Genomic DNA, 26,313 nt, shown 5'->3' on the forward strand with positions numbered 1-26,313 from the left:
AAATTCATGTGAGAAATTGCATTTGAAATTTACCACGACCTTTACGGTGAAGGAAAACAACTTGAGCAAACCTGCACAATCCCGGGGAAGTAATTTAATGGTGTGTGTGTGTGTGTGAAGTTCTGAGAGGAGGTCTGTGCCAATTAGCGGGACGTATATAGGCTGGGATGATTATGATGTTGATGACTTATGCCTGCGGCCCCTTGAAGCTGCTTGTAAAAAATAAAGCTTCTACATTAACGCAATCAAAACATACCTACGGCCATTTGAGCCTTATTTTTCATGCATTTCGCATCGCTCGAGACTCCATCAACAATCTATTTATATACAAATTTGTATGGAACCCTCGGTGCGCGAGCCGGACTCGCACTTGACCGGTTTTTATTTATTAAAATTCCTGCGTCGTCAACACATCCAACTTATGTATGAAAGACAAGTTAAACACGTTACAGGGAATGAGTTGTCCGCAAATTCCAAGCTCAATGATAATTTATCATCCTTAGGATATGACGGAGTCGTATGCGCAAGACAAGTTCCGGGATGGGGTCCGGCGCATCGACATAGTGCTTGTGGCAGTGGACGATGGCGAATTCCTTGTGACTGAGGAGAGGAATAGATACCTGACTAATGTTCTTAAGGCGGGTCTGGAGATAGAGACTTCTCCCGGCGTCGTGAGTACCTATCACCAAACCAAGAAACAGAAAATCTGTTCCGTGGGTTCTACCAAGAGACAAGGATACAAATTCTGAGGCTTAATCTCGTACTACCTATCATTTGTTTTTTATTTGCTAATACGTTTGCTACGTACGCTCTTTTCGGTCGTGGGAGGACCGGCTGGTCGCCGCCCGGTTGGGCGACCCCGACCCAGGTACCGCTGGGAGGACAGTGTCCAGGCGGATCTGCGAAGTCTCCAAGTCGACGACTGGCAAGAGGCTGCGCACGATCGGGACAGATGGCATGCTCTCGTTTCGGAGGCCAAGACCCTCTTTGGGTCCCTGGGCCAAATTAGTTAGTTAGTTAATACGTTTGCTGAATGAAATCTATGATTTTTTTAAACAAAAAGAGTTAGGTCATTGGATGGGATTTGTCAGGTTGTGGAAAGGGTTGTGTTGTGGCTTTATGCACCAGTCTTATTACCTAGATCACTGGGGTATCCAACCAATTAGCCGAGAACGCAGATTAAGTAGATAATAGTAAAACCGAAAATCTTTATCGGTTGCAATTGCAACGCCAGTGACACATTTGTGTACCTAGGGTGGAAGTTTTGACATAGGTAGATAATAGACGTGTTTCACGGTGTTTCGATACCCATAGTGGACGTTATAATAATATAGTGGATATTTTGTTACAGTAGGTAGTCGTTTTGTTATAGAAGATCTGGAAGGAATTTATTCATAAGATAATAAGTCAGGGGAAGCGTAACTCAGAAGAAATTCCACACAAAAGTGGCCATACTTTAAACCAAAACGACTTATGATTCAAATACGAAATTATTTTCGAGGCTGCAAGCAAATAGACGTGCTTGCTGATTGGTTAAAATTCAGAAACAAAGCAGGGATTGGTTTGCGCGCGTTGTGTGTGTGTGTGTGTGTGTGTGTGTGTGTGTGTAAAACTCTTAAACGGGTGGACCGATTTGAATGCGGTTTTTATTTGAAATTAGGTTTTCTAGCGATGGTTCTTCAGACATGTTTCATCAAAAATCGGTTTAGCCGTTTTTGAGATATTGAGCTTTGAAGTTACAAAGTTGGGGGTTTTCCAACTTTTTGTTGGTTAGGTTAGATATATTCGTAGATTTTAACCACGTTTTTTTTCCTTACAGATGTCTATGAACAGAAATCTGGTTTTTATCAAAATACATGCTCCGAATTCGGTTTTGGACGAATATAATCACGCGTTCGGCACGAAAAAGTATTTCAGAGATGACCATCTCCGGTTCGTTAACCCTAGTCTCACGAACTATGCTCGACTGCTACCCTGCACCAGAGTCACCCACGAACGGGAGCTGATCTCGCTAGTCAGGTTGGTTGAGGTTACCAATTAGTAGGGGTGCCTCCTTGGGGCTGTAGTGATCCAAGGGGGCGAACGGGGCTTGAAACCAATGGTAGGTGTAGGTAGGTAACATCCGATGTTGATATTGGCGATGGCGACTGCAACTAGAGGGCCTACTCCGAAGCTTGAAAATCGAAGTTCGTATCGTACCGTCCCTCTCGCTTTCATATTAAGTGTCGAAGGGACAGAACGACACGAACTTCGATTTTCGTATTTCGTAGTAGCCCTGCAGGTTCATGAAAAACACATTCCTCGCAACGCATCCTCTCACATCTCTGGTCGAAATGCAGCATCAAGGTATAACGATAACGAACGGAAAATAACGATCAATTTATAGTACTTAATAAACAACGATCGAGTCATATAAAATCCCAGAACAGTCCAGTTTTTAGCCGAAATTATATCAAAATAACTACACATAAATAAGGTCAGGAAGCGTCTGTGTTATAAAAAATGGAAACTGTGTCCTAAGTGTGTCCTGCGCTAAAGTGCGCATGCGCGTCATTTAATTTTGACTGACATTTATTTTGCAAGTTTAGTGAGCTCACGTCAAATATTCGCATTTTTGATTGTGAACAGCTCTAAATTATCATGCAAACGTGTGTTATAAAGAGCTGCAGGAACAATGCAAAATTAAAATGCCCAGGGATCACTTTCCACTAGTAAGTAAGTAGTCGTAAAATTAGATTTATATTCAAAAATGTTCAAATACATTAGAGGATTTTATATACTTACCAACTGAATCAGAAAACGCATAAGCTAAACCAAAACGAGTAAAACTGGCGACTGGAGATTTGGCAAACTGATGTAAATCTGATAACAATTATTTAGCAGTGACATCCTGCTCATCCTGGCGAGGATCGTCTCCGTAGAAGGGAACTCCTCAAAAGTTGATGGCACACGCAAAAGACTTTACATGATTGTTAAATTTCAATGACAATGCGTTTATATGATATACACCGCCTGATGCTGCAGCCAGGGTCGTCTGCTGATGACGGAACTCCTCAAGGGCTGATAGCATAGATACGAAATTTTACATGTGCGTTCAACGAGCCGACACAATTACTTTGCCCACCCGCGACCTTTATGATAGCTACTTTTGTGCCCATGCAATGTTTGTTCATGCAGTTCCTCCACCTCCACACTGTAAGAACACACAAATCCATCTATCACCAACACCACTTTACACTGACGCGTTTTGAACTCAACCAGAGCTCATCTAGAGCAACACAACTATTCAGCATGCTACAGTGTGAAATTTGGCATAGATGGACCTAAAGTAATGCAGAGGTGCACTAGGCCAAAGATTAGAGAAATAGAAAGAATAGGAAAATATCTCAACTTTGTTTGTTTCTTTGTTTGTTCATCTCTGAAACTATTGAGCTGATTTAAATAATTCTTTTATCAAAAGAAAGATACACTATCCCTGATTGGCGTTAGACTACTTACTTTAAAAAGAAATTGCAAACTTTCAGCAGAATAAAAATAAGTTTCAATTTTGAGGCAGATTTTCAAAATTATTTCAATAATAGAAAGCTACAATGTGTCTCTAATCGACAATTAAGAATATTAAAATAGATCATAACAGTAATTCATGTCCCGCGGGAACTTTACAATTTCTCGGAATATAATCCTATATCGTGTATGAAGTCGCGGGCAAAAGAAACGCGTAGCATGTACTTTAACGTTTTCTAAAATTCCAACCCTGAATCAGCGAAGCAGGGTTTCAAAGTTGGTTAGAATCATAATTAATTACGTATGTAGGTCGATTTTTGTATTACAAAATTTGCACCATCTGTCTATAAGAAAATCTGTCTGTATTTGTATTTCGATATAATCCTCCGAAAAATGAATCAAGACACGAAAAAAGGATCGCAGAAAGTAAATGTATATGTTACTCCAAATTAAGCGCGCGCGAGCGAAGCCGCGGGCAAAAGCTAGTTGAATCATAAGTCGTTTTGGTTTTAGGTGCGGCCACTTTTTGTTTGGAGTTTGTTTTGAGTTACGCTTCCTGACTTATTATTTGTTCGTAGCGAAATACCTACGAATAAACGAAATACCTACTGTAAAAAAAACTTAACAAGTCCAAGTCGAACGGTCGGTACTGAGCCTAGCTCTTAAGTTACATAATTTCAGGGACCAGTACGAAGAACCATTGCGCCTTTCAAACGCAGAAAGAAGTCTAATTGTGTACAAAATATTGCTTGAACTGCCTTATGGTAACTGTTTCGGCACTTTCGGAATTGATAGGTAAGACATAATATTATCCCTTAATAGGGCAGAGGCAATTAAGCGACCCCATGCATTGACTTTGAAATTAAACCTTATTGCTTTAGTAATAGGTTACAATATTTATTGTAATTATAAAAAAATACTACTAGCTTTAAAAATATCCTTAGTCAGGTATGTATTCGATAGCTGCTTTTGATTCTGTGGTAGTATGCTCCAATAAATGGGGCCTTATAAAGGGTTATTATACTTATTTTTAATTCGACGGAATTCTGGCAGTTGCCAAAAGTTCTTTCAGGAGTAACAAACTTTTTTTATCAAACTAATTATTAGGAGACTTGCTTTTCATTTACCTAATTTTAACCATTAATTAAATAAAATGATTCGGTGCGCTATTCCAGATTGCTCTCCCGCCGAATATTCTTGGATGTGTTCGCTCTGCACGATGGACCCCACTATATATTTCCTAATCAAGATTGGAAGACCATCAGCGCTAGACAGGTTTGTACCATTATGAGTCGATGGACAGATACAGACACTGCCATGCCACTGCACCCTGTTAAAAACTTAATATTGCAAACATTTTTTTTTCTCTAAATCATGTATTGTATTGTTTTCGCTTTCAGTTTTTGTTCTACAACTGGGTTGGAAAAATAAATGCGTATAAAGTGCATCCTCTTAACCTGATACGTGAATATTTTGGGGAAAGGGTAATAAATAGCTATGATTACTCATATTTTATGTAACAAAATGTAAACGAAGTACAATGTTTTGTTAATTGTAGACGTTTGGTATATCGACGGCAGTAAGGAATATTTTTTATTTTTTACGAAAATCATTTTTATATAACAAAAAAAACGTATCTAATTTTAACAGAGTTTAAGACTATAATTTAAGACTTCTTTTAATTTTTTTTCACTAACATATTATTTTTAAACTTCAGATTGGCATGTTTTTCGCGTTCTATGAGTTTTTTAATCATGCGTTGATCATACCTGCCATATTCGGTGTAATTTGGTACTATCTAGCCGTGAATGATACTACAGACAAATACATCGTGTAAGTGTTTCTTTTTTTTACATAAAATGTACATTAACAAAATGTACAATTTTGTAATTGGGATGTCCCAATTTTTGACAACATATAATAAATCGAAAACCATTTGGAGAAATAGGCTTTATGAAGCGTTTCCCGAAATCAGATTCCAAAAATGTGATAAACTTAATTAAATAAACAAAATTTAAGTAATGACCCTCATTTGACCCCTGCAGTGTCTCGTCACAAAAGCAGTTATAAAGCAGGTGTACACTCTTAAGCAAATTGACAGTTTAAAATGTTGCTGTCCTGCTTATAATAACAAAGAGTGACAAAGATAGAACTTTAATCACATGATGCGCACCCGGCTTTAAACAGTTGTCAATAAATAAATAAAATAAATAAATATCACGGGACAATTCACACCAATTGACCTATAATTATATAGATAGATACATACTTAAATACATAGTAAACACCCAAGACCCGAGAACAAACATTCGTATTTTTCATACAAATATCTGCCCCGACACGGGAATCGAACCCGGGACCTCAAGCTTCGTAGTAAGGTTCTCTAACCACTAGGCCATCTCGTCGTCAATAAAGTCTGAAATGTATAAGTACGAGTATTTCCAACTTACAATAGTTATTTGTGCAACAAGAGAGCAAAGTTGTTTTTTGTTGCAAGTGTTGATTTTGAATCCCGAGTAAGCGAAGGATTCTATAATTGAATCACGAGCGTCAGCGAGTGATTCTAGGCACAGAATATATAATAGTACTGACATATTCTAGGTTAGAATCCTGAGAACAGCAAGGGATTCATAATTAAGTATACACGAGAGGCAAAAAAACTTTAGTCCCGTGTCGTGTGACACATACAATTTTTCACCTCAGCAGCGAGAACATAATTTAAATGTAACATAAGAATAAAACCACATATACCTACCTGTTTACAAAACAAACAAATTTTTTTTTAAATAGAATCCGATTTAATAATCGGATTCTATTTTAAAATGTGATTATTATGTTTGTTTCTTAATAGAAACAAACAGAATAATCACATTTTAAACCATAACAACGTGTCCAGTAGATACAATACAAATCTCATACTCATAACATGCATTGTAATTTGATCTTGTACTAATGTCACACTTATTTTTTAATACTGCAAAAAGCCTCATCTTGGGGTCATTAAAAAGGTTGGACAATAAACGTATAATTTATTATAAATGCTATTAAACCTTTAAATATGAATTTTATTAAGATTTATATTACATAAACATACATAGATTTGTTAAAAATTCATACAATTTAACAAATATTTATTCCAACTGTAGAGGCAGTAGGTATACGGAATTCTTTTATAAAAAAAAAACAAGAGAAGCGGCTTTCGTGCAACGAGGTTGCATAGGTACTTTATTAAAAGATCGGGAAAATTTACATTTTGGAAATATTTCGTTGTCATGTAATTTATTAGGTATCAATATATTTCTAATACCAAAAATTCAATTTAAGATTGTAATCAACACATTTGATCCTATCTCTCGCTTTTTTCGTGTTAAAGTGAAATGACAGATCAAAGTAAAGTTCAAATATTTGGAATTTAGAGAGAAGACCCAACACTGTACTCAGCATTTAAAAAAAAAAATTAAAAAGTTACTTTGTCTCACGGAGTGAGCAAAATATTTTGCTCACTGATTTCTCATAGCAAAACCTGCCTGTTTGAGGTGCTGAGGTGAAAATTAATTTATTAAATTACGTTGTTACAAGTAAATACAAAATAATGAAAATTTCAGATTTTAATAAAAAATATCTATTAACTATCACACCATTAAACGAACATAGGAATAATCGAAGCTAAAAGAAGAAAAATAAATAAAACTATTTGTCATGGTTCGTTTAGGACCCTACACTGTGCTTGAATTAGGTATTGTCAAATTGTAATGCCACAGATTATGTTATGTACGACCTGAATTTTTCTAGGCAATGGTACGTGGCTGTCTCACTGTGACGTCATCCTGCGTATTTCGCAAAAAAAAATTAAAAAATCAAATACTCATCCAAATTCAAAATCAATGAAAATTAAAATATCCTATTCTTTCCAAAAATAAAATAAAAACTATAGGTTTTTTTTTGGTGCATCCCAATTAAACCACTTTCTCGAAATTTACGCTTTACAGAACCTACGAGTAGGTATGTAGGACCTGTCCAATAAGTGCATTTGCCCACATTTGCCCACAAAGCACATTATAAGTATTTCGAGAAATTGGGATTACGAGCCTAAGCCAAGTTTTTTCGTAGATAATATTTTTCATGATTTTCGTTTACTTTAAAAGAAAGCACTCATTGATAGAAACGACCTGTTACCTAATTAAGTAGCTCTTCTTCTTATGTATACCAACTGCACTGTCCAATCATTTTACAACTGCACGCTAGTTGTGTTTGAAATGTATGGACAGTCGGCAGTATCGCAGTTACGCACTTCCAGATGGAATGTAGTACTTAAAGGACTGTTCTAACTTTGACGATTTTACAACAGGGACGACGTTTGCAAAAATAAGAATAACTCGTACATTTGCCCGAGGTGCAATCAGTTTGAAGCATGCCGCTTTATAAAGCTCACCGACCTGTGCAAGTCAGCCAAGCTTCACAAAGTGTTGGACAGCCCTGCCATTTTGTATTATATGATATGTTTGACTGTGTGGGGTAAGTTGACATGATAATGTTTTAGGGGCGTTACAGACGAACTGTTTCAACTGTAACGTAGCCACCTGCCGACCTCCTATAGATTTCAATCGTCCACTTTCTCAATACGTTATTTGACAATTTTTTATTTATTTTGTTATCGAACAGAAAAGCAATTTTTAAGCTACCTTTAAATATTACGAGTTACCAAATCAAGGTTTGAAATTCAAGATTAAGCAGAGAAAGACTTACTTGCATGTGACGTCACACGCAAGTAGCGCCGCGCCATATAATTGCTGCACAGGGAAAAGCGTTTTAGAAAAAGACAGATTAAAACATTAAAAAAAAGACTACATATAAATCCAATTTTAAACCGAATTATTTTTTCTCTTCGCTAAACGTTGTCTGTGTATTTAGGTTGTATTTATATTTTTATAGTAAAATAATATACCTAACTAGTTACAGGATATGGCAAATTCAATAGTTGTCAAATACCGTATATATTCGTCCACTTACTTGTCTCGTCTATTTTAGTATTTTCCCAACTCAACCGGTTTCCCAACTTCGTCTGTGACAATTCGCGACCCCAGAGGGATTTAATTTTTCAGTGCGTGGACGAATAGTGGAGATATGTGGAAACACGTGATTAAAATGAAATGGACTAAAAATCTAACTCGATAATTTGGACACTTTGTTAAATTTTTAGCTCCTGCATTCTACGTATTTTGGAGACGTAAAGAAAATTTTTGGATATGGCTGTGGGAACTAAATACGGATCGAACCAAGGAAACATATAAGTAAGTCCTAAACTACAAAGATGAAGTATATTTTACGTAAAAAAAAGATCACTGCGTCCAGACATTTGATTGGGAATTGTGATAAGATTAGTGGCGTAGGGAATCAAATCGGTTGACTGTACTAACTTATAATATGATTTTGTCTGTCTCTGTCAGGCCTGAATATGATTTTGATTGCCAAGTCAAACCCCGATCGAAGCTCACGGGTTTACTACAGAATTACGTGCACGGTGCTGAGAAGGAAGTACGGACATTCCTAATAGTCGTGCTGTGGATAGTGCTGGTGAGTGGCTCAACGACGTGGTAGTTTTGAGTTATCGGTTGTAGGCTCTATAATGTATGTATGAGTGTAACGCTAATATAACCAAATGGCTACAAACAAAAACTGAGACCGACACTGAAAACCTAATAAGTAACAAATTAATTAAAATTAACATGACACACACACACACACACACACACACACACACACACACACATCCACACACACACACACTCACACACACTCACACTCACACTCACACTCTCACACTCACACTCGCACTCGCACTCGCACTCGCACTCGCACTCGCACTCGCACTCGCACTCGCACGCACGCACGCACGCACGCACACACATACACGGGCGCGGGCGTGCACGCATGTATACAGACACAATTCACAAAAAACTTTACTACTTACTTAAATCTTAAATTTTTCTCTCTTTGATATTTTTTATATAATGTATAATTTATTGTACAGTTCACAGTGCCAATCATAATGGTGGTGTACCTGTTCTTGTACAAACAATATACGGACATAAACTTAATTAAGGATAAGGTTATATCACTCCAAAACGAAGAAATTGCACTTGTTGTGATATTTGCTATTAAACTCGTTTTTGTGCAAATACTGGGTGAACTCGTAAGTACCGCACTATGAATGTTGAGAAGAATACGACAAGAATCATTTTAATTTTAATGCTCTCTTGAACTTTTTTACTACTCCTTCATATCTTATTTTCTTAAAATATAGATAATTTCAGGACACTAATTTGAATATCTTTGTATATGAACAATGTCAATTGTTGGTAATGCGGCATTGCAGTTTGCAGTATCATAGACGATATGTGGAGATGGTTATTTTTAAGATGGTTATTTTGAAGATGGCCGCTGTTTGCCCTCGTTGGGCTGTTTCCGGCTGGCTTGCGGAGCGCTTAGCCGGCTTTGCCCTAGTTTGTGCTCCTTTAGGGGCCTCTTTACTTTCTTTACTTGCCTGTTTAAGTTTGACACCGACAAAAACGTGATTTTGAACAATTTCTATCCCTAGAACTGAAAGAGATAGCTCCGCAATATTAAGACCATCGATAGAGGCGTTTTTACCTTACTATAATTTCCAAGGACTGGATTTTTAGATCCAAAATTTAAAATTCTAGAGCCAAAAAACCAAAATTTTTAACAAAACTTCCCCAAAAATCTCTAAGCCAAGACTTCAATAAATCCTGGCTCGAGAACCTTAAGAGATAGTCCCCTAAAACTCAGGGCAGGATTAAAGAGCTAAGCGAGCCCGATCTTTTGACCCCAATTTCAGATTTATTGGCCGAAAATCAAATATTTTACGGCCATAAAACCAAAATTATTATCAGGTGATATCCCACACCCACCCTCTCCGAAATGACGCCGATCTGTAAAACACAACTTTTTTTCAATAATTCGTACCTGCTAAACTATAGGAGATACGACCCTATAACTTAGGTCAGAAATAGGGCGCTTTCGACGGCTGAATAATTAGAGCAACCTATAAAGAGTTATTGAACAATTTATAGATTGCTTTTAAAAACACTATAGGCACCGAATTATTTTTTCATCAGGCGCAGACAAATTTTCAAAGTTTAAGCACTTTAAAACCCCCCGTCCGAAAAATTTGAAAAATGTAAACAAAAAATGGGCTGCCCCAGTGCTACCCACCATCAAAATTTGGAGGGGGTAGTAGAACGGGTATAGCTGCTATTCAAGTTACAAATTTTCAATTTTCGGCCAAAATTACGACAAATCCTGCATCAATTTGAAAAATCTAAAAACCAAAATAAAAAGCCAAAGTCGCGAGTTAAAGCAGAAGCAAGTCCGGGAAATGTAAGCAAGTCGTAGTTCGCACTCAAGTTCCGATTTTTCGCTCAATTCGCACCAATACCTACCGCCAAAACTAAGGTGGAAGTTTTGCATAACTAAGGTGGAAATTTTGCATAAGACCTACATTTCAAACCTAATCTAACATATATTACTGACAGCTTTTTGATTCTGGAGAGGTCGCAGTTCTAACGTAACCTGTAAAGCCCATTTAAGGGCTGTTGGTCGCCGGACGTGACGACTGACTTATTCGACGTGATTGGGGTGGGGGGGTTTTGGTTTGGCGAGGGGATCGAGCCCAAAGGCAGGAAGGCCACCGGGCAAACCTTACCAACCAACGGGCCTTTGAGCCCATAAGAGGGCGGCGTCCGGCATTCGGGCCGACGCCTTACAGACGGAGGCGAGCCGTTGCTTTTGCCTGTCTTAAATGATGGGTATTAAGTAAGGGTGAGCCTCATCGGGCGGAGGACGCAAGCCCAAGGATGCTGGGGCGGCGCAGCCTTTAAAAGGGCTGTGGTCGCTGGACGTGACTGACTTTTGATGTGACTGGGTCGGGGGGGTCAGTAATATATGTATATATGTTAGATTGTATTTTTTATTTCAATTCCAAATTTTTACTTTTACGGTCATCCCGTAAAACCTAAGGACCTACGTAGGTTTTACGGGATGACCGTAAAAGTAAAAATTTGGAATTGAAATAAAAAATACAAAAAAAGATTTCAAAAAACCAATCTTAATTTGATTGCATAGTAACGATATCTCTTGTCCGGGTGAGCGGTTAGTTCCAATGGAATGCCGAAAAAGTTTCTCGATGAGGGCTACGGCATAGATGTCGCTAGCGTCGCTGCTTAAGTGACTAAGTAAGAAACACAAGCTGAGATATGAGGTGCATAGGAAATTCGTGTCGGTACCGTTTGACCATCAGTGGTGTAGCGGTATAGCACGCGGTACGGATTACCGAGGACCTGGGTTCGATTCCCAGTGATGGTCTTATTTTTCTGTTTTTTCTGTGCATCTATATTTCAGTTTGTATTGTCATTTCATTTTAGGTTTTACGGGATGACCAATCATACTCATTTTACTCTAAATTTTTAGTTTAGTTACGAAATTTCCATACATTTTGTGTAACTCAATGGAAAAATTTGTAGGACATAGTGTGAAATTGAGCTTACCATAGTCAGAATAAGCAACGACTTTTTACCAATGGGGAATGGATGAAAATTTTAGAAACGCTTGAAACTTTTTTTATCGATAGGAACGACCTTACTAATTAACAGTAAATATATCAGATTTTTAAGTAGCATCAATTAATTTTAAGAAATGAAAAAGTTTTCTTTACCACCAAATTACGTTAGTCCGGGTGGTTACGGGTTGTTCCATAGCCCAGCACAAAAAATTAAAAATGTGTCTGACTCGTTCGTTTTGACAGGTGACACTCTTTACTGGTCCGGATAATACTAACATGGAAATACCGACTCTATTTTTCATGTACACGCCCATAGAAACTGACATGAGCTTTTATGGGTGTGTACATGAAAAACAGGGTTGGTATTTCAATGTCGCTACTATCCGGGCCGGTAAAGAGTGTCACCTGTCAAAACGAACGAGTTAAAGACACATAAATTATTTTTAAAGTTTTTTGTTCTGGGCTATGGAACAACACGTAACCGACCGGACTATCGTAATTTGACGGTAAAGAAAGCTCTTTCATTTTTTTAAATTAATTGATGCTACTTAAAAATGTAATATTTTTTTCTGTTAATAAAAAAGGTTATTCCTGTGGATAAAAAAAGTTTCAGGCGTTTCTAAAATTTTTATCCATTCCCCATTCACCAAATTGCATTGAAGTCCGAGAAAAAAAGATATCAATAAGAATCAAATAAATTGCATTTTTTATCGATTTTCACAGATTTACAGAGCACCAATTTATTATATAACCAAATATTTGGAAAATCACTTAACTTATGAATCCCAGGCACGCTCCTTGATGTTCAAAACCTTCGCAGCGTCCTTTCTGTGGACATTTCCAACAATGTTTTACTACGCATGGATAAAGGTAAATATTTAAATCGTACATTTCCATTTATGAATAAGAGACTGTCTCTCTGCAAATCTCCCGGTGGGACACTTTAAAAGGGTAAAAAGTTATCCAAACTTTCATGTCGCGACTTGATAAACATTCGGCGACCCCCTGATTACCTCTACTTACAGTTAGTTGGAATATTTTACGTTGATAATACAAGCACTGAATAATCATACACAATAACGGTGAAAGATTTTAACCCTTAATAAGGCCCCATTTATTGGAGCATACTGACCACATAATCATAATCAAAAGCAGCAATCGAATACGTACCTGGAAAAAAGTAGTAAATTTTTAAAGCTAGTCGTATTTTCAACAATTACAAATGGATATTATGACGTATTGTAAAAGCAATAAGGTTAAAATTCCAAAGTAACGCATGTGATCGATGCAAGTCGCGACCCACAGATTGAAAAACACTGCTATATTTTTTCCCATTTAACTAAACGCATTTTTACAGACGTGAATTAACAATTGGCATTGTTCATATTTTACCAATGTACCCTGATTCAAAAACCATTTCGAGGTATAGGATTTGTCCTATACTGATCCAAAAATACTTAAGGGTTACGAAAACTATTTACTAAGATGAAAACGTTTCATAGCAGTAATTAGATTAGTGTTCTTACCTTTTCTTTTCGTCGTGTAAGATGTGGGATGTGGGCCGGTAATTATTCTTCTGCAGTACCTAACGATCGTCAAAAAAACCGGGCAAGAGCGTGTCGGACACGCCGGGAATAGGGTTCCGTAGCCATTACGAAAAAATTAAGTACCTAATATTTATAACGTTTTAAACTTTCGTGATTCTCACTCATAAATATAACTAAATATTACTTGTGTAAAAATAGCGTGATAAGTCCCGTATATGGTATTTTGACTACCTAATATTTTTCTAAGGATTTCGTATTTTGTACGGAATATTCCAAGTTTAGGTATATTTTATATCTTAAGCTGCTATTTACTCTTAAACTACTAATTCTCAAGAAAACTTAACCGTTATAGTTTTCCTTGTAAGTTTGATATACTTACCCGCTTTCTACCATCCTGAATTTTTTCAAATTTTTCCACCCACCGGTTTGAATTTTAGAGGGGGGGGGCCGCTCGATTTTAATGAATATTTTGCAAACAAATCACTGAATCGAAAAATCGTTATACCCTAATGGTTGGGTTGGGTTAAAAACCCCCTAATAGTTTTAAAAAACCTATCCAACGATACCCCTCACTACAAGGTTTCATTAGAAAAAAAATTACCCCCACTTTACGTCTACGGGAGGTACTCTAAAAAAATATTAATTTTAATTTATTATATTACCATTTTGTCGGCATAGTTTACATATATATTCGTGCAAAATTACAGCTTTCTAGCATTGATAGTCCCTGAGCAAAGCCGCGGGCGGACAGACAGACAGACAGATATGGCGAAACAATAAGGGTTCCGTTTTTGCCATTTTTGCTACGGAAACTTAAAAACAAGAACGTGACCGTTCCACGTAAATACAGGATATCACTGAGGATAAGGCTTTAAATTCAAGGTTTAATTCCACTCGCATAACTGAGCTGCTTATGCAATACATCCTTGAATCCAACCATGAATTTAAGGGGGTGACGCTCTTTCCCGGCCCGGATAACACCGACATGGAAATACCGGCCCCGTTTTTTGTGTACACGCCCATAGAAAATGACAGGAGCTTCTATGGGCGTGTACACGAAAAACAGGGCCGGTATTTCCATGTCAGTGTTATCTGTGCCGGGAAAGAGTGCTCCTATTATGGTCAGTGACACCCTGTAGTGTATACGGTGGTAAGGCCAGCCATTGATCACTAATGCTGTTATGAGATGGCAGTCAGTTGGAGGAAGGATGGATGTCAGTTTTTGTATGGGAAATCTGTCATTTGATTGCGATCGCGAGTGCCAGAAACGTTAGGCAATACGGCCTCGGGTCTGTAATGGAATCCTAAGTTTTATGACATTTCGAAATCATGTTTTTTTTTCAGGGCGCAGAATTCTATACGCCAGTGAGACCAGAGAACAAGCATAAATTGCGGTTATACGCACAATTTCGCGGCCGTTACAGCTTTACACATTGCGGGCCTTTCACTTGCTTGGACGAGGTGTTTTTTGTACTGTTGGCGACGGTATTGATTAGGCATATAGCGATCCCATTTTTAGTGTTCTTCAAAGGGTAAGTGCTCCAAATACCTAAGCTTAGGGTTTATTTCATTCAGTATTTTTTTGCAGGTGGTAGGACCTTGTGCATGGTCCGCCCGGATTGCTACCACCATCTTGCTCGCTAATCCTGCCGTGAAGCAGCAGTGCTTGCACTATTGTATTTCGGTGTGGAGAGTAAGACAGCCGGTGAAATTACTGGCACTTGAGGTATCCCATCTTAGGCCTTTAGGTTGGCAACGCGTCTGGAATCCCTCTGGTATTGCAGGTGTCTATGGGCGGTGATCATCTCTTACTATCAGGAGACCCACTTGCTCGTTTGCCAACCAGTCAAATAAAAAAAAAATAACACGTTATACCTAGTGCCATCCACGAAGATGCGTGATTTGTTTTTTGGCTACAAGCTACACTAAAAAGTTGATTAACCCACCTATATACTTTACGTAGAAAAAAAAATAGGTTTGGTGGAAAAGTTAATAACCCGATAGGTTTCTATCAACGAACTGAACCGTCTGTCGAAGTTGTCGGAAATCACAAACAAACACTGTGTAGGTACCTATACCTTGATTCTGGTGTGATATTAGTTTACTCGTAAACGGTCGTGTAAATAACATACTTACTTTTTTCATAGATTAATTTACAACACTATGACTGACTACAATCAAGGTGCACGTGTCACTAAAAATGTACCATCATGGGAACGGGAATACAGGCTAGAGCCGGTCACAGAAGCAATGATGGCCAGAAAACAAAACGTTCTAAGTGAGTACTAAGTAACTGACTGTAAGTATTTTTGTAGGTTAACAGCGTTTATACCTGCTGAGCTGGCAACGTTGCATTTTTGTTAGTTTTTCTCGATTATTCCATAAAAATTGAATGAAAATGTGGTCTGATATAACACTTCTTAATATACATACGAGTATTATAAGTTAATGTGTCTATTTTCGAATGCCCTAGTGATGTGAATGCACTTTAAGATACTTCAGTCAGAAGTGAATAATTATTTTAAATTTATTCATATTTCATTATTTAAGTATTTATTATTTTGTATGTTTATATTTATGATAAAGTAGTAGCGAAAGAACATACAAGTTTATTTACATATAATCGCTTCATTTCATTTTTTAAATACTTAAATAGCTTCGGAGTTCTGTCCAATGGGGCAAAGAGTCAGAATGGCGGGTGTACCATTATAAAAATAAATAAAAAATTACGAAAAAAATACTCAAAATGTACTATTTAGTTCCTACTTTAAAAATAATCGTAGCAGACCGTACATGAAGTATACATGGGGAGGTACACCAGCCGTCCTGAATGTCAGGATGGCGGATGTATGCGGTATACACCACACCGCATAGAGAAAGCCAATTTGCTATGATATGAACCTATTGATTAATGACAAATGGGTATGGCCGCGAAAAGTTGTACTTTTTGTTTGAAGCTCGCACTTTAACCTCGTAAAAAAATAATACAAAGGTATAATGACAAACAACTTAGGACATTATGTTCTAAAACGTTTTTCCCATACGACAAAATAATTAAATATTACAAAATAGTATTGATTAAGCACCAAAAACCTGATGAAACGTTAAAAAGTTGGCAAAAAACATGAATTTTAGTGTCACCTTGCAGAACTTGAACACCTACAATTTTTTAACGGAAATAAGTATACAAATAAAACCAGGCTCAGCAAACTTGGTAAGAAATCGCCCTTAAACTAGTTAAGCTAACAATCTATTATCTGAATATTTCTGGATATTAAACATGTTTAAGTACGTGTTCGCGAAAATGGTTCCAAACGTAACGCACACTTTTTATATGCATGGGAAATTGTTGTTTCTTATTTTAGCAACAATGTTTTAAGTTTTTTAAGACGGGCAACACTATTAGTATGCTGGTAGAGCTTTTGAATCAGGTAACGTATCACTTGTCTACACAATTCAAGGTTTTTGCAACAATGAAATATGAAATTTGGAACGATTGAATATTTAGTGGAACTTTTTCGCGAGATATGTATTGAAACTAAGCGTAATTGTTATTCTATTCGAAGTATGGATTATTTTTCTTATTTATTATGAAGACTCACGGCAGTAGCTTCAAAAATGTCGGCTGTAGAGGGATTTATATTTTTTTCATTTAGTGTGTTACGGTTTGTGCATTACGTGTGTTATGTTGTGCGTTGTGTGTTACGCTGTGCGTTGCGTGTGTTACGTTGTGAGTTATAGTAATACATTGGATCATAATCTTACTTAATCAATTGAGACATGTTAGTTGCTTGTTATATCGAGATGATAGGCGTCATAATTATTTTAGGGTCGCCGTCGTCGTAACCGATGAAGAGGATTATATGTACTGAGATAAATTATTTGTTATTAATAATTAAACCAATTTTTACCACAAGCTTTTCGGTGTAGGCAAAAATCACGAGGAAATCTGCACATAAACAACGCACATATAGTGACTCCAACAAAAAAGACGGTGGATGTGGTCAAAACTTAGCAAAATGGCATTGAACAAATTAAAAAAAAGTATCTGACAAATTAAAAAAAGTAACTGACAAATTAAAAAATGTATCTAAGGACACCCCACACTACAAGGTTTGATGAGAAGAAAAAATCACCCCCACATTACGCCTACGGGAGGTACCCCAAAAAAAATTTTTTTTACTTTTTCATTGTACTATTTTATCAGCATAGTTTACATATATATACTCGTGCAAAATTTCAGCTTTCTAGCATTGATAGTCCCTGAGCAAAGCCGTGAACGGACAGACAGACAGACAGACATGGCGAAACTATAAGGGTTCCGTTTTTGCCACTTTGGCCACGGAACCCTAAAAAATGATCATGTCAATTTCACAAATATAACGAATTTTCGTCTTCCAATTAGTTTTATAAAATAAACATATTTACAGAATTATTTAATGATACAATGATTGTTAAAAACAGTGGTGGGTTCATTGAGATGTGAATATGATCGGGATGCGTTCAAATGTAAGTAACTACGGTCGGCTCCGGAACCCTAAAAACTAACAAAAATGCAACGTTGCCAGCTCAGCAAGTATAAACGCTCTTAATTAGGAGACATAAGTATCTCGGAAACGGTTCTAACGATTTTGACGAAATTTGTCCTTTTGATCCCAGTGATGCAGTTTGCTTTAGTGACGCTAGTAGGAGCGGCATTCCCCTTTGCGCCATTGTTAATACTGATCCGCAACTTCTGTGACATAAGGTATGCATGAATACTACTACTTCCTCTTGGCCATAACCTTGCCATAACCATTAGATCTGGCATTTGTATCAGGGGGCACGGGAGTACCCCGCCAAGTCGAGCAAAAAAGCGGTACGGCCGTACCTGCCATCCTTTTCTCGAAGCAGTTCAGGCCATTTTCGACCTGAATAAATTAACCGACTTGGTATTACATGGATCTCACGACTTTTTACGGTAGAAGAACTGACTTGCGAGACGTTCTTTTTTACAAGTTGTTTTTGGGTGGCATAAAAATTGATGTGGAGTTAAAATCTAAACATATGATGTTTTCAGTATCCTATAAAGCTATTAGCAATTTTTTTTCTTTTGTCAGATACGAGGCGCGCATGTTTGTGCAGTGTCGGCGGCGTCCACTACTGCTGGGCACGGGTCTTGGCGTGTGGACGCCAATCCTCCAGGGTTTGGCGTTCTTTACCATCCCCGCTAACGTTAGTCACGGTGCTATGATCAAAGATCGGATAATTTGGTGCTTTCCAATACCGCTTGTGGCTTTTCGTGTCGTGCCAGTCGTACTCGATCGTAGATAATGGCCTGCCTGGTAGCATATATAGCTTCCTAGCTATGCTACGCATACTCACTCCACTCACAACCACATAGCTTCCCAGCTGATCTACACATAACTACTCTCTCCATTGACACTAAATACGTAGCTTCGCAGACGTTACGAATACTCGCTCTACTCACCTTTACTTTGTCTTCAAAGACATAGTAGGGATAGGTGATACATACGCCAAAGCAGATACGCTACGCATACTCGCTACATTTCCCTCCACAATACCTACCTTCCCAGCTACGCTCGGTATACTTACTAGCTTCATTCATTTTGGCGTAGCTAGGTAACCAAAGGCCCTGGGGAAATAATAAACTAGGGCCCCAACTAAACTATTGAAAATCGTTAGTTCCATATCAGTCGTGTTCCGAATTCGACGTACTCCAGATTAGTCATTTATAGTTTGTAAGTCAGAGTCCAAGGGGCCCCTGAGCTTGGGGGCTCCGGGGCACTGCCCCGTCCAGCCCTCCGGTAGCTACGCCACTGGAATGCCACCTTAAAAAAAATAATGTTTTCTATTCTGTTACAGGCGCTTACATTGACACGAACTACAAAAATAGCAACAAGGAAAACATACATAAGGTTTCATGGAAGTATGAAACACTATTTATTCTATTCTCAACATCTAGTTGACGTAACACTTGTAAGTTTATTCAGTTACCTAACTAAGTACTTAGTATAAATTGTTTATTATGTGTTGAGACTAAATAACTATTACATTTATCCGGTTAGGATGATAAGTAGGTAGTCATTTATGGTAGTGGTGACAATGATGGTAGGGGTCTGTGCCCTGAAGTGGGACATAGACACAGAGCAAGAGGAGGGTTTGTATGGAGTAGGTATGTCAACCACATCAATGATTGACTGATATTGTAATGCGAATAAAGCGTCTCATAAGATCTGCTGAAATATAATAAAGTGTTCATAAAGTGTTTCTGGTGTATTAGGCTACATTTCAACCAGAGATATGCGAGGATGTGTTGCGTTGCGAGGAATGTGTCATGAACCAATAGGAACGCTTCATTTACCTGGCCTCGCTCCGCTCAGCTGTTTCCACCAGAGATATGCTATGTGAGGATGGGTATGAAGCGTTTCTAATCGTACCCATTGGTTGACGATAACCACATTCCTCACAACATAATATTATTATCATCGCACATCTCTGATGGAAACGGACCCTAAAAGTGAAAGCAAATTATGCGGCAACACACCTTTCAAGTGATGTTCTAATATATGTATACTCGTACATATCTCTCAATTCGAAATATTAATCACAGTTCCAAAATAAACTTTAAATAAAACACAATCTGGTGGAATTTTAAAATGAGAAAATTTTGAATTATACCTATCTGTTTTATTTTAAAGGTGCGTAAGTAATTATATTATTTGTACCTACTTTTTCTGATTGTTTTTTTTTTTAATTTGCTAATTTGAGATCTATTGCAGATTTTTAAGATATCAAGTGCCAAATTCAAAAAACATGCAAGCACTGCTGCTTATTAGCGAGCAAGATGGTTAGCAATTTGCACAAGGCCCTACCACTGCAATGCTGCTGCTATGGGTTTTTATCTGAAATAAAAAAAATATATTATTTAGATTAGTAATTTTATTAAAGCTGCTTTAATTATCACCATGCGAGTCCCAAGTCGTATCTACCTGCAAGGCTGCGAGACAGCTCTATCGGCAGATACTTAGATATGAATTTTTGACGCTGTTAATAGACGTTTCATTCAGTTCCACTTTTCTATTTTAAGTAGGTATACATGTATTAACGATATCGAAGGCAAAAGATTATCAATCTGCGCTTCTTCAACGAAATTTTTTTAATTTTCCAAACACCGCAATAACTACAGCAAATGCTCCAAGATCTGAGCACGGCGAGCTTTGAGGTTGGACTCACAATGAACAGAGCGAAGACACAGGCAATGACAACAGCGTGTAACGTAGAGTTACGGTACGGAAGATGGGCAAGATATACAGTACGTCGACGAGTAGGTATATTTACTTGGGCCAGATAGCATCCTTCGAGAACAGGCAGTCAAGAGAAATCGATAGACGTATTAAAAATGCCTGGAAGAGCTTCTGGTCCATGCAGACGCTAATGAAACGCAAACTCGTCGACATCTGTATTCTTCTATTATTTTAACATATGGCGCACAGATTTGGTCATTGACTGAAGCTCAAAAGTCCAGCCTCAAGGTTTACCAACGAGCAATGGAGCGCAGTATTCTGGATGTTCGAAGAACCGATCGAATCAGAAACACGCGGCACTGCGCTCCAAAACTCGTATTACAGATGTGGGTTACAAGACCGCCAAGCTGAAGTAGGACTGGACCAGACCAATGGGCACGCTCGTTGCCGAATGGGATCCGAGGGAGGAGCGGAGGCAGACCTAAGAGGGGATGGCGGGACAACCTGAGCGCTTTTCAGCTCGATTGGCAGGTGCACACGATGCCCAGGATAGGAAAGAGTGGCGGAGGAAAGGGGAGTAGGACATAATACAGGCTACATAAAAAAACTATTAACGAGCTTGCGACTCTTGCGAGTAAACTTGAAGCATTCGAGCGAAGGGTGTACCACTATTTTATTGGCTTTAAGTATCGACAATTCGTCATTATTTTGTTGTTATTTTTGTTTTAGATGTACACCCGATATATGAACGATACTAAGTACGGTATGGTAGTCATGTGGGATTCTTTTAATGCTTATAAAAAGAAAAACTTTGTACCAAAACAATGTTATTATCCCAGTGAGTATTTAGTAATGTAAGGAACAGTAATTGAAATTCGAAATCCAACGCATCGTATTCCTAGTGCCATCCACGAAGACGCGTGATTTTGTCAAAATTAGACATTAATGACATTGTAATAAGAACTACGGCACGCGTCATCGTGAATGACTCTACCTATATGACTCACCTAACGGTTCGGCCATCAAACCTCTACTCGTCCAGGATGGCTTACTTACTGGTCTCTACAGTAATGTAATGTACTATTTCTCAAAAAATACATGAAATGTTGCCATTACATCATCAAAAACGTCGCAAAAAGTAACGCATCCTGGAGACTAGGCTAGTGTCCGGGAAGTAACCTCGTACTGTCCAGTAAGTAAGTATGAAATTCCATTACATAGGTATCAAGTGTACGGGTTCCTTTAAAAATTTGGAAAACAGCGCGCGGGCCGAGCGGTAGTTATAGATGTAGTTACAGCTAGTAGCACAACCACAGAATAAGTAATAGTACAAGTACAGAAGGTTCTCTCTTTTGATTTGATGTTGACGAAAGCTGCCATTTTATATGCCTACGAAAAAGACTTAAAAACAACTAACTTATATTATTTTGTTCATTAACGATGATGTTATTAGCGCGTGTCTTATACGCATTACAACTACAAGTATAGATCACACGCTTTCATGAGATAAAACAACTGTACTTACCAAATAATAATTTAATAATATAAAGCGCCCCCGTAAATACATCTTTGTCGCGCTATATTATCTAACCAATTTTTGCCTTTGAAGTCATTTTAACATTAATTTTTCTGTACAGGTTGGTTTGAGGATTTTTATTACCTAGAGTACGGAGATCGCCCACGTATTTACATGCCACCAAAGGATATACGCGCAACACATGATAGCTATGTGTACCGTTTCGAGGCAAACATACTTTATTTAGTTTTTTTGGTAAGACTGTTTGATATCAAAATCATGATTTTTTTATTAAAAGGTTTTAGTTATTACCTAATAGATTTTTATCGAATTAAATACTTACTGAGCGGCATAAAATTTGGCCCACTGTACATACAAAATTACCTAGGGCCCGATTTGTTGCTGCTCAGTGTAACTAATTTTATTGATTGTAACTTGTGTAGGTACATTGAATGTGTTTTATTGAATGTGTTAACTTTTAACTAATTGGCATTGTTCATACTCGTAATTTACCAATGAACCCTGATTCGAAAACCATTTCGAGGATAGGGTGTTTGAACAATTTGGTCCTATTCTGATTTAAAAATACTTAAAAAGGGTTACGAATATATTGGCAAAAAATATGTCTGATCTTCCCTTTACCTGAAAAGTAAATCCATAAGTATCTAGGTTAATCTATGGTATTGTCAAGCAGGGCCCGTACGTATTATTACGAAGTGCAAAATTCGAATTTCTTATCTTGCCGCTTATATTATTATTTAATACGAGAGTGAGAGGGACGGAACGACACGAACTTCGACTTTCGAATTTCGTAGTAGGTACCCCCACAGGTCGCAGGCAGATATTGATGTCAGTCAGCAGGGCTACTACGTAACTCGAAACTCGAAGTTCGTATCGTACCGTCCCTCTCGCTCTCGTATTAAATAGTATAAGTGTCCGCACGACACGAACTTCGAGTTTCGAGTTTCGTAGTAGCCCTCCAGTTGTCACATACATGTTTGACATAATTATTAGCCAAAGAGATTGACATAAAAAACAGAATGTACTCTAGCAGGTTTCTGCCTAATGAGTAATTAATTGAAAAAAAAAAGCATTAAAACATAATATTATTATATATATGTAAGAGATTTAAGTCCCTACTCGCGCCTATTACAACTACCGACGTAGAAAGATCGTTCAGTTAGTTGAATGTTTACAGAAAGACGCCGTAGCTTAACTGTTCCAAATATAGAAAAAATATTAATAGTTTATTCTGAAAATCGCGTTAACTACTAAATTTACTGCAGGTAATTTTTAATGTTATTTTTATCGTTTGTCTTGAGTAAAGATAGTTTTTAGTTTTTATTTATGTAGTCCTCTCTTATTTTCTGTGGCAATCAATGATTTTATTATTATTATTATTGAAATACCCCCTACATGAGTTAAAATAAAATTGTATCATAGTTTGAATACAATTCGCAGAGAGGTAGTTATTCAATAGGCATAATAATATGATTCTTTTCAGACTAACCGATCTGTTTATTAAATCTTTACACTTTCTCAAATCAATATCCGATTAATTGTGACACGGATAGTTAGCATCTATTGACATTGACAACTAGCTCGTTTTTTAAAATATTATTTTACTTGGCCGTTCACTTGGCGTCGTATCTGATATATTCAAAAAATAATTTAAATTTAACTATGCCATTTTATGGGGAGTTATTCCAATTAATATCTTGAAATCCTACTAATATTATAAATGTGAAAGTTTGTGAGTGAGTGAGTGAGTATGTTTGTTACTTTATCACGCTGAAACGGCTTTACGGATTTGGATGAAATTTGGCGAAAAGTTAGTTTATAACCTGGATTAAAACATGGGATACTTTTTATCCCGATATTCCCACGAGATAGGGATAAAATCTTGAAATAACAACCGCTGGGCTTAGAGCCATGAAATTTGGTATGTAGGTAGCTGGACATCTGGAATAACACATAGGCTACTTTTTATCTCGATATTCCCACGGGATAGGGATAAAATCTCGAAAAACCAACCGCTGGGCTTAGAGTCATGAAATTTGGTATGTCGGTAGTTAGACGTCTGAAATAACACATAGGCAACTTTTTGACCCGATATTCCCACGGGATACCTAGGGATAAAATCTTGAAATAACAACCGCTGGGCTTAGAGCCAATAAATTTAGTATGTATGTAGCTGAACGTCTGGAATTACACATAAGCGACTTTTTACCCGATATTCCTACAGGATACCTAGGGATAAAATTTCGAAATAACAACCATTGGGCTTAGAGCTATGAAATTTGGTATGTAGGTAGCTGGACCTCTGGAATAACACATAGGCTATTTTTTACCCCGATATTCCCACGGGATAGGGATAAAATCTTGAAATAATAACCGCTGAGCTTAGAGGCATTAAATTTGGTATGTAGGTAGCCGGATATCTGGAATAACACATAAGTACGCTACTTTTTATCCCGATATTCCCACGGGATAGTTTTATAACTAAGGGACCCCATACATTTCTGTATTATTATTATTATTTTGTAATTTTTTTCTTTAATTGTACACTGTAGTTTTAAAGTATTTTATTTGTAATTATTTTATTTTTAAAAAATGACTTTCTGCCAAGTTTCTTGCGGCGCATTCTTCTTGGCAATGATGGTCTTTCCGAAAGCGCTGGTAGTTTAAAAAATGACGTGTAAAAGTGCCCATTGCGGCCTATTTACTGAATAAATTATTTGAATTTGAATTTAGATAGGGAAAATTTTTGAAATTTCAGCACTGGGTTTAGTCTTGAATTTCGTACATTCACAACACAACCTCAATGAAGACCACGATATAAATTTTGGAAATTTCCAGGGGAATTTTGTAAAATCCCGAAAATTTCAATTGCAACTACCAGACCGAATAGTTTACGCGTGCGAAGCCGCGGGTAAAAGCTAGTTATCTATATTTTAGGAAAATAAGATAAATAAGAGTAGTAAAAAAAAGTGAACAATGCCAATTGCGACAAGGTTGAGTTTTACCTACATGTCGATTTTATCATCCTACTTCCTAACACACTGCTATTTTTAACTTCCGTTGACTTTAATGGGCCACTCAACAGGTCAAAGGAAGTTAATTTATCTAAGAAAGTAATGGCCTAACCTAACTATTTCTATATAAGATGCGTCATCATCATCATCTCAGCCGTAGGACGTCCACTGTTGGACATAGGCCTCCTCCAAAAATCTCCAGTTGCTTCGGTTAGCAACGTTATACGGTTGATCATTAATTTATGAAAATATTATAGTATTTTATGCAACTGTTGTAGGTATAAGTGAGGTATTAAAACGCGAGTTGGCGTAGGTAGCGATATGAGTGCAGGCGTTTTAAAGACCAACTTATGCAACCTTGTATACAATACTTTTAAATATTCTTCATCAGGCTAAAGACTTCCATTTCTTCACACATCTGACACATTCAACACGGTATGAAATGAAATAATAATAAATGAAGCGAATTACGTTTCCCGGCAATTCCGGGAATGAAATTTGACAGTAGACGTCATGATATCAAATACGGAAAGTAAGCAAATCTTTTGTGGGGAAACTGAGTTAGATTTTACAATAAAGTTTCTGTAGAAGCGTGGAAACTGCCACACAACTCTTTTAAAGAATACATAAAGATCGAGTGCACTCCGGAAGAAAGCTTACTACCTATAAAGTTAAGGAGTAAGTACTTACGCGATGATGCAACATGGCCAAGAGCACAGCACGAAGATCGGCTGGAATGGAGACCACGGATCGGCAAGCGCAGCGTAAGACGTCCACCAACGAGATGGACGGATGACCTAGTTAAAGTTAGTTAGGTTCACGGTGGATGCAAGCCGCTTCCAACCGAAGCAACTGGAGGTCTATGGGGGAGGCCTACCTATGT

At 37.5% G+C, this 26,313-nt stretch overlaps 1 protein-coding gene across 4 annotated transcripts in view; it reads left to right on the forward strand.

The window, feature by feature from the left end:
* The window catches only part of LOC141429003 (anoctamin-6-like), a 29,167-nt gene that overhangs the window by 2,109 nt on the left and 745 nt on the right, over window positions 1-26,313 (forward strand). Inside the window, exons 4-21 of one of the 4 annotated variants that reach the window (XM_074089134.1) lie at window positions 504-671; window positions 1,820-2,019; window positions 4,186-4,299; window positions 4,680-4,779; window positions 4,905-4,988; window positions 5,222-5,337; window positions 7,853-8,019; window positions 8,705-8,795; window positions 8,952-9,078; window positions 9,536-9,697; window positions 12,809-12,955; window positions 14,977-15,164; window positions 15,780-15,910; window positions 18,292-18,379; window positions 18,732-18,846; window positions 19,498-19,611; window positions 21,609-21,717; window positions 22,517-22,650. In XM_074089134.1, coding sequence (XP_073945235.1) covers window positions 504-671; window positions 1,820-2,019; window positions 4,186-4,299; window positions 4,680-4,779; window positions 4,905-4,988; window positions 5,222-5,337; window positions 7,853-8,019; window positions 8,705-8,795; window positions 8,952-9,078; window positions 9,536-9,697; window positions 12,809-12,955; window positions 14,977-15,164; window positions 15,780-15,910; window positions 18,292-18,379; window positions 18,732-18,846; window positions 19,498-19,611; window positions 21,609-21,717; window positions 22,517-22,650 — 2,355 coding nt within the window. Of the gene's footprint in view, window positions 1-503; window positions 672-1,819; window positions 2,020-4,185; window positions 4,300-4,679; window positions 4,780-4,904; window positions 4,989-5,221; window positions 5,338-7,852; window positions 8,020-8,704; window positions 8,796-8,951; window positions 9,079-9,535; window positions 9,698-12,808; window positions 12,956-14,976; window positions 15,165-15,779; window positions 15,911-18,291; window positions 18,380-18,731; window positions 18,847-19,497; window positions 19,612-21,608; window positions 21,718-22,516; window positions 22,651-26,313 lie in introns of those variants that run through there. The other 3 variants (XM_074089135.1, XM_074089137.1, XM_074089136.1) reach the window with 3 other exon arrangements.

The sequence above is a fragment of the Choristoneura fumiferana genome, chromosome 6 (genome assembly GCF_025370935.1).
Source record: "Choristoneura fumiferana chromosome 6, NRCan_CFum_1, whole genome shotgun sequence".
NCBI classification, from domain to species: Eukaryota; Metazoa; Arthropoda; class Insecta; order Lepidoptera; family Tortricidae; genus Choristoneura; species Choristoneura fumiferana.